This window comes from Camelina sativa, chromosome 13, assembly GCF_000633955.1.
Source record: "Camelina sativa cultivar DH55 chromosome 13, Cs, whole genome shotgun sequence".
Classification (NCBI taxonomy): domain Eukaryota; kingdom Viridiplantae; phylum Streptophyta; class Magnoliopsida; order Brassicales; family Brassicaceae; genus Camelina; species Camelina sativa.
Window position 1 is genome coordinate 2,265,491 of NC_025697.1, and position 9,358 is coordinate 2,274,848.

A 9,358-nucleotide genomic window follows, 5' to 3' on the forward strand; every position below is an offset into this window, starting at 1 on the left:
ATCCCCAAGTGACGGTAATGACGAGAAATAAATGAGAGGTGGGTCTGTCTCTTTAGCTTTGTTTGTTTAAATAATGTTTATATATCAGATTCCCAGGTGAACCACAAGAGAGAGAGAGAAGAGTGTCTGGGAGAGAATCTGACGACGATCACTTAACTCCAAATCTCAGTGGTCATTTTACTCTTAACGTTTCAACAAGAACTCTCTCTCTTTCAAGGAGCTTCAGAGGCTTGATGATCACCTTCTCAAGTCTCATTTCGTAATTACATGAGGATTCCTCATCTGGGTCTCTACGAAAAATGGAATCTGTGCAGCCACCCCATCTCGAGACCCTTGTCTCTGCTCAAGTAATCCATGGTGGCTCCAACGAAGACAGAGAGCCTCCTCGTAGGAGCTCCGTTGCGGTGGAGGTGAAGGAAGGAGAGATAGTAGTCAAGGATGAAGAGAGGAGATCGAATGCGTCGGTATGTTCGGTGGAAGTAGATCTGGAGCTTGGAGGCCTGCCTGGGAATGCCGTGCAGTCTGACAGAGATTGTAGGATTTGTCACATGACCTTAGATGCAGCGAATCTTGAATCTGGTGTTCCCATTGAGCTTGGTTGTTCTTGTAAAGCTGATCTCGCTGCTGCTCATAAACACTGTGCTGAGACTTGGTTCAAGATCAAAGGAAACAAGTAAGTTTTTATATTATTATCCCCAAATTCAGATAATGATGGTTTGGTAGTTACTTCCCACTATGAGTACATAAAAATCTAACCTTTAAGATAGTTTTTTCCAAAGGCTAATACTATCCTTTATGAGTACATAAAAATCTAACCTTTAAGATAGTACATAACTTAGGAAAGTTTACTTTTTTAAGTGTTTTGGTTATTGTCACTTTTGGCTTTCACTGTCTGCTTGATATGTTCCAGTTTTGAGACCAATTGTTTTCAGTTTAGAGACAAAGCTTTGCTTTTTTTTTCATTTTCTTAAACCGTTGTGATGAGATTCATGGTTGGGTTGTTTTGCAGAATCTGTGAAGTATGCGGGTCGATTGCTGGTAATGTTGTTGGAACTGTTGAGGTGGAGTCTGAGGAAAGTCTTAATGAAGCAAATGGTGTAGTAGTGAATCAAGCGCTGAGAACATCTGGTCCACGATTGGCTGAAGCTAGAAGCTTCTGGCAAGGACACCGGTTCTTGAATTTCCTTTTAGCTTGTATGGTCTTTGCCTTTGTGATCTCATGGCTCTTCCACTTCAATGTCCCCTCTACATAGCTAGTAGAGATCTCTGGGAAAGGTATTTCAATCTTGTACCAATGCCTTTTTCCCACTTTTAAGTTTATTAAGGAAGACCAAGACCTAGAAGAGCGCATAATGCGATTGATTTGCGGGTTGTTGTTTCTGTCTTGAAAATGTAAATGTGTTTTGTGGTTCAGGATGATAATGTATATAGCTCTAGTCACACTCTAAAGCTTAATGCAATTGCAGTCTTGTGAAAGTCTCTTCTCTTATCTCATTGTGAAAATCTGATCACTTGCATTGCATTTTGCATCCCAAGAGTTCAGTGATTTACAGAGGAACCCAAAAAACCAAAAATAGAAATAATATCCTCTGTTTCGATGTTGCAATAGATTAAGTTATGTACAAGAACCGAAACTCGGGGGAACATGTTTTTTATGTCTCTTCAGTGACCTCTGATTCATCTTCCTCTTCTTCCACAATTGCTAGGATCTTAGAGGAACTAATCCTCAAAGAAGCGCTCCGGATCTTCATAGGCAGCTTTTCATTGTTAGCAGCTAAACCACATTCGACTTCTTCTTCTTCGTCATCATCCTTCTTGAGATCAGAAGGCGGTAAGAAACAATCCATAGACAAACCTTTGATGTTAAAATCCATTTCCTCAATCTCCCAAGTCTCTTCCATCCGAGTCCTCGAGTGGTTATCCGAGTTCTCACCAAACCGAAACAGAGAAACAGAGCTTTTGCCAGCGTGTGCTACCTGGATACCATCGATGGTCCTGTAATCTTGGATGAGAGACTCCATTGTTGTCTCCCAGAAGATGCTGTTATCGTCTTGAGCTTTGATTCTTAGAAGGTGAGAGTCTTCAAGTTGAATCAGAAGACCTGTTCTCTGGCTGAAACATCCCCACACAGTGTGACGTATGATCTCTATATTGCTGCTGCTTCTCGCCTTGAGTGCTGATGGCTCTGCGTCTAGTTTGAGTATGAAACAGTCTTCGTCATTTATCTTCTTCTCTCCCATGCATACCGATCTTGCGAATAGATTAGCCGTTGATTTTGGATCAAGACCCTGTTTTTTTTTTTTTCAGAGATTTATGTCAGTATATTTTTCTTTGATTCCATAATAACTTAATAAGTAAAAAAAAAAAACACTTGAAAGTTGAAACAAGTCAAACGATAAGTAACTTTTGTCCAAAGCAAACAAACGCTATTGTTTTGGTGACATCAGAAGATCTTATGTTGTAAATAAGTAACTAACTAAACCCTATACTTGGTAATGGGAACAAAAGTCTACTTTGTTAACAAAGAATGTCTATATTTGGAGATACTCTCTATTTACTATAATATCTTGATGGTTGTTGTTAGTGGTGGACCATAGATAGATGGTTCCAACAACCTTGGTAATTTTACTTGTAAGCATTTTCTCCACGTTGAAATGAGAATATAAAGAGCTCCGTTCCATGAGACACGTCACACTTTATGGTTATATCAAATATCAAAAAGTCATAAGTAATTTACATTGTAAAAATATGTGTGTATGGTTCTCTTGTATATATCAAACATTATACGATGACCACACACAAAAGATGATCAATTCTGTCATTTGACAAAGTTGAAGGTAGGTTAGCTAGACAAATTTTCTTTAGAAATAAATGAAAAGAAAAAACAAAAGAAGAGGACGTTTGATGATTGAAAGATCTTTTTGCCAACAATCAAGGAAAAGTAAACTTTAACAACTACCAAGAATCATAAAAATCAGGATGGAATATAAGAAGATTGTATCATCGAACTCCAAGTGGAAAAACTCTTTCAGTATCATCATAATGATCAGTGGATGCATATGCTTTATGAGACATAAAGGATCTTTGTCTTTTCATGAATCAAGTATAGACTAGAAATGTAGCATAACCACAAGAGAAATATCCACATCAATTATTTTCCAAATAATATTATTTCCGATATAAAAAAAACCCCTAGATTTTCGCAGAAACATAAAAAACCAAAATATATAGAACATAAAAAGGGCTATAGTCTACTTAATAAAAAAAAAACCATAGTTCAATTGTTTATTCCAATTCCATCATAGCAAAATTTCTTGCTACAGTGTTTCAATATTTCGGTTATTTTACCATCCATAGTTTTTCTTTTTGCAAATAAGACGTTTGGCTATGTGTTGCATATTCTTTAGAAAAATGTCATTGATTTCACTTAAAAGCTATGCTTTTTTTAAAAAGTAACAACGAAATGATTAATAAACGTACTATAGAAAAAAAACAAAAATGGGGATTGATTACCTGGAGGAAACGTCGCAATGGTCTAGGAGGACCACGAGAGGCATGAGAAGGATGCCAAGGAGTTTGTCTCCAAGCGACTTTGGCGTCACTACCGGCACTGATTTTGCAGCCTGAGACGACTAGCTCAAGACACCATAACTCTATTCCCTTCTGCCACAACACAAAGCCTCCCACTTCTCCTCCTCCGCTCTTTATACTCCTCGCCTTCACCATTTTGCTGTTCAAGCTTCCTTCTCCTGTACAGAACTCTGATGCCGTCATCCTCACTTTTCCCATCGCGTACATGCTCTCTACCGCGTTTAACGCACGATCGCCTCCTACCGCCGCTATGTATTGCTTCACTATGTATTGTGCCATCGACATCTCCTGCATATCTCCAATACCAAAAAAATTAATGCGATTATAAAAAAAATACGATCTCGATAGTGTTTTCGTTTAAAAACACCTAATAGCAAAAGCAAATGCAACTTAATCTAGGATAGAAGTAACTTACGAGAGGTTGATCTTTGATGTCTTTGTGGATGGGGTTCTCGTAATCGTTATGGTGGTCAGGCTGAACGGGGAGAGGGATCAAAGGAGCTCCAACGACTCCAAGAAGGAGCTGGATCTCTGCGTTACGACCACCAAAGAGTCTTGTCATGTTTGTGGCTGTTGCGGTTCCGGTTGCGGTCGCGGTAGGTTTTGACCAGTAAGACTTCATTTGGTTCCATCCTGGTTTTGTCTTGGACGCAGCAAACAACTCCTCAGGCATTGGAACCTCGAGGACGGTTTCTAACCCGTCTTCGAGGTTGTAATTTGGACATAGTTTCCTCATATTAGCACCAACAACAAAAAAAAAAAACGGATTGGAGGAATTAAGTTGAGTGAAGAGACAGAGAGAAAGAGAGAGAGAGACTAATCTGTGCAAAATTTGGATTTGAAGAAAACTTAAAAGAGATTGAAATCAAGAAAGAAAAATTCGTCGTTGTCACCAACCGACCGGAACGTGGGGAGGCCTTTTGTTTTGTCGTGTCTGCACGCTCTCTCACTCTGCTTACGTCTTGTTTATGTATTTACACAAGACATGGGATCAAGATATATATTTGCTAAGTACTGCAATATCTATTTTTTCGTTTTTAGTTCATAATATAGCAATCTTTTTTAGTTGCTAACAAATTTATGACTATATCAACCTCTAACCGAATCGAATATCACTTAAAATATCATATTTTTTTTATTTTATTTTATATTTTGGACCTAATAATCGTGCAACGAATTTATTAGAAGTAGAGTATTGACCTGTCTAATACTATCGTTGTAGAAAAAATAGCAGCCATTAACTACGATAGTTTCTAACATTCTTTGTACATGGTCTTTAAAGATCGGAACATTAGATTTTAGATTCAGTAATAGGTTTACCAAATGATTTTATGAACTGAACAAATTAATATATATCGGCTTTTGGCAGTTTCGTGACATCCGTTTCCTAAACTCGTAATCAAATAAATATATTTCCCATATTATAAAATCTATAAATAGTAGTATTAATAAGTTTTTACCTTTTGAAAATAGTATTGATAAAAGTAATACACGAGTGCACATCTAGTTTATACTTGTCTATCTTGACTCTTGATTATCAATTAGTGGCATGTAGAGCGGGGAGTCGTTATATGTGAACCAAATTTATTTATGACTAAAAATACTAAACAAGAACATTCTGGTATAAATGTACATCTCCCATTTCCATGAAATAAATATTTTCATCTTCATTATTACGGGACCCAGATATGAGATATTAAAGGCACTATAACTAAAATATCACTACCAAAATCGATGGTTAAAATCAGCTATCATATTAATTGTAAGACTATCGTTTACTACAAGTGTACAAGCCTAAAATCAGCGATTGGTTGTATTATACAACTTGTATATTTGTATATGGTTTAGAAAATCTTTATATGGACTTGCAAAAATTATTTTTTATACATCTTTTAACTTTTATATAAAATAGCGTCTTTTTGTATATATATATTTTTTTTAAACTATGTGTATTGCACGTTCATCTGAAGCAGTATTAATATGATTATGCGTTTATGTTGTTTTTCCTTTTTTTTTTTTTTCGGAATATAAAATCAAATACCATTTATGTTGTTGTCTACGACTATACAATATGCATTTTATTGCATCGTATATTATATCTATTTTAATTTTATATTTGATTGTACTGTTGAGGAGTGTAATATTAAAATTTGATTGAATCCGTCGTTTTCGAACCCTTCAAACCCTAAACAAAAACTTTCTTTGTAATTTTGATTCTCTCGCAGTCATATAGCTAGAAAAATAATACATGGTAATCGTAAAATAATACATCTTTTGGATTATTATTTTACATACCGTATTAAAATATATTTTACTAAAGATACCACGAAATATTTTAAATCATTTCTTAATTCTTACAAATTTAATATATCAGTTGTAATGAACATAATTACAAAAAATTATGTTTTCATCGCTCAAAGTTGTTGAAGAGCATACATAAAAAAGAGAAACTGTTTACCATTTTATAAGAAGAAAATATAGTAAACAAATAAATGAAATGTTATGAGAAATATAAAAATAATAACATAAAAAATCAGAAACAAACTAAAGAGCAAAATCTATATACCGAAACAGTGCAGCAGGGGAAGGACAACTCAAAACCTGAAGTGGAGCTTCTTGGAAACTGTTTCTTCAGACATCAACAAGAAAAGCCACAATTCACAGCTGCTGGTCAAGGTAAGGATCTTTAGGCGAAGTCGAGCCAAGATAGTCCGAAACCTCGGTAACATACGTTTTCAGCTTAGAGGTGGTACGGGTGAGCCAATCCGCGTTTGTCTGATCCATCTCATCCTTCAGATTAGCCATCTTCTCCTCCTCTTCCAACATACTGACCCATCTCTTACCCATATACATTTTAACTGCATCCACGCCTTGTTTCACCACTTCCTGAGGCGGAACCACGAGCGGGTTTTGGTCCAAGTTCAGTTTGGTCAGGTTCACAAGCGTGCCAAAAGCGTCTGGAAGAGAATGGATTTGGTTGTTACTCAAGTCAAGTTCTTGGAGGCTTATTAGATCCCCGAATGAAGCAGGGAGATCTTGGAGATCGCTGAAGTTACTGCTCAGGTTAAGGTACTCAAGGTTTGTGAGCATCCCGAAAGAACTTGGAAGACCGTTGAGTTCATTAAAGTGCGCATCAAGGTAACGCAAGGATCTCATTTCGCCAATAGAAGTTGGTATGGATCTGATTTTGTTGAGATGGATCAAGAGCTTCTCTAGTTTCACTAGCTCGAATCCAATGTTTGTTGGTAAGTAGGTAAGATTGTTGTAGCTCGCGTCCAAGACAACCAACGATCTGAAAAATTGGACAACAGAAGTAAGAAAGAAACAGAGAGCTTAATGAAAACAGAGGAAAAATAACCAAAACACTCACCCACAATGGCAGATGGAATCTGGTAAAGTTGTGAGTTTGTTACAAGAGACATTCAAAATCTTCAATTTAGACAACAAACCGATCGAGTCAGGTAATGTCTCCAGAAAATTCGTGGAAACATCGAGTTCAAGAAGGTTTTGCAACCCGGCTATCGAATCAGGAATGGCCTGTCACAAACATAAACATTTTAATACAGACAAGCAACATACACTTTTAAATCTATCTCAATCTTAACATCACCCACAAGAGCAGATCCAGTTCCACTACTTAATCTAGACATAGCCTAAGACTTTACACTAAAGACTCAAAAATCCAGAGCAGAGTTTACAACTTTGACACATACATAACAATATAAAGAATTTTAACAGATTATATATGATCAAAGATTAAGAACTTGACTTTTTATGGGATGTAGAAACTGACCACAAGCTGATTGTTATAGAGATTGAGAACAAGGAGACCTTGAATCTTTCCAAATGCTTCAGGGAGCAGTTTCAGTTTCCGACCAGACAAATCAACTCGGTCAATTGGATTCTCAGAAGCAGCTTGTTGCAATATACTCACAACCTCTTCATTGACTTCAACCTCCGCAGCTTCTTCCTCAGCCACCGCCGCAGCATTCTTCTCCGCGGACTCGTAGATCCTCACGAGCCTCTCCTCAGCTTCTTTCAAAAGCTTCTCGTAAGATTCATGAAGCTCGTTAAGCTTCAAGATCGAGTTATACCAAGTCTTCTCTACTTCCACAGCTTCTCTCCTCTTCTGTTCCTTCTCCGCCACGTCACTATCTTTCGGGGAGAGAGCGATCTCCTCGAAAGATTCAGACAAAGAAGCGTCGATCTCAACGAGCCTTGCACGAGCTTTGTCGACGGTTTCGTGATCGGGTCTAGGTCCTAGGGTTCGAAGAACGGATCGGGTCTGAGAGACGTCGGCTATAGCGTTAGTCATGGAGGCAAGAACATCGGGATGAGCCAAGTGAGGCATCTGAGTCACGATCTCGATGGAGTGGCTTGCAGATGAGGAAGAAGAGGGATCGGATTTGGAGGAGGAAGCTGAAGACGATGATCGGTCGACATCGGGAGAAGATTTTGCGGTGAGGGAAGGGATACGATCCAGTACGTAAGAGAGAACAGGGAAATTCTTATGGTTGAGTTCCGTCGCCATTGTTGATGAGAGCTTTGAGGGCTGTGACAATATTGGGAAAATTGTGGAAGAAGAAGAAGAAGAAGAATAAGTGATAACTATTTACGTCTCTCGTTTCTTCTTTCCGAACTATTTGCATCTCTCTCTATTGCTAAGTCAAAGATCCATAATTTACACGTGGATTTTTATTTATTCACAAGAACAAATTTTAATGTTATTTTTTTTTTAACGACAAAATAAATAAAAAGTAAATATATTTTCTTTTCCTTTTCAAAACCTAATTTGATTGATGCAAAACGCAAATAAATATTCCATAGGAAAAAAAGGAAATTACATTGCTTGAGATGCAGAAAAATCCGGTAAAGACGTAATGTGAAGACAAATTATCCAACAATAGCATATCAATCGGTGAGACCCAATATTTGGTGACAAAATGGTTTTATGGGCTTTTATCATTGGAAAAAAACTACTCATGTTAAGTTCTTGGAAGAAAAAAAAAAAAAACTATTGTTATTGCTAAATGGGTCGCCTAACCAAAATTTTGCTATATCCCATTTTTTTTGCGAGACTACGCATTTTATGGAGATTAAATGTTTCCCATATGATCGAAAAAAACTCTTACTAGGAAGTTGGTTCTAAGCATCAGCCGAGAGTCCGAGACATGTGAGGATTGCTGTTATTGTTTAGGTACCATACATAAAAATCTCCATCTACGGCCAACGACGAATAGTAGTAATACCCTCGGCTTACCATCTTTCTTCTTCCTCTCGTTTCTCACTTCTAATATCCCACGCCACATCTCTCTTATTTTCTAAGATTAAAAAGGTAAAAATCAACCGGTTAGCTAAAAACAATATACTAGTATACAATACTTTTGTAATCTCAACTACAAAAATGATTCATGATGATGAAGACGACGATGTTAGACCTACCTAAACACTTGTTTAATTTCGATGTTATCTTCAACTTAAAAACGTATTTTTACTTAAAAATCCAACTCTAAAGTAAACACTTTTTGTTAAAAAGTAATAAGTATAAAATTAAAAACTCAATATCTCTGATAGTGACCCGACGAGGAGTATTAAAATCAAAAACGTCAACAAAACCGGTGGAAAGTTGAATGGGTCTCTAAAACCAAACACACATAGCAATAAAAGCTTTGTCTCCATTATAGATTCTCCATATCTGAGAATAAACAAACTATTGGATAAACCGATAAAGTACATAAAACTTCCATCTTTATTCTTCACAACACCC

The 9,358-nt window shown here is 36.9% G+C and overlaps 3 protein-coding genes across 4 annotated transcripts; 1 reads left to right on the plus strand and 2 right to left on the minus strand.

Annotated features, from left to right (window-relative positions):
• LOC104734589 lies at positions 53-1,836 on the plus strand. Of its 2 annotated transcripts, XM_010454191.2 has the most exons (3): positions 53-673; positions 1,010-1,275; positions 1,707-1,836. In XM_010454191.2, the coding sequence occupies exons 1-2, from the start codon at positions 300-302 to the stop codon at positions 1,251-1,253; spliced, it is 618 nt and encodes a 205-aa protein (XP_010452493.1). In that variant the 5' UTR covers positions 53-299; the 3' UTR covers positions 1,254-1,275; positions 1,707-1,836. The 2 variants fall into 2 exon arrangements, with proteins under 2 accessions (XP_010452493.1, XP_010452492.1); XM_010454190.2 differs by lacking the exon at positions 1,707-1,836 and having other exon boundaries at positions 54-673; positions 1,010-1,489.
• LOC104734588 lies at positions 1,520-4,582 on the minus strand. The gene is made up of 3 exons (XM_010454189.2): positions 4,007-4,582; positions 3,514-3,879; positions 1,520-2,288 (listed from the first exon to the last, which is right to left on the minus strand). Exons 1-3 carry the CDS (start codon positions 4,325-4,327, stop codon positions 1,653-1,655), a joined length of 1,323 nt encoding a protein of 440 aa, XP_010452491.1. The 5' UTR covers positions 4,328-4,582; the 3' UTR covers positions 1,520-1,652.
• LOC104734590 (plant intracellular Ras-group-related LRR protein 1) lies at positions 5,981-8,194 on the minus strand. Its single transcript, XM_010454192.2, has 3 exons — positions 7,385-8,194; positions 6,962-7,128; positions 5,981-6,883 (listed from the first exon to the last, which is right to left on the minus strand). Exons 1-3 carry the CDS (start codon positions 8,120-8,122, stop codon positions 6,250-6,252), a joined length of 1,539 nt encoding a protein of 512 aa, XP_010452494.1. The 5' UTR covers positions 8,123-8,194; the 3' UTR covers positions 5,981-6,249.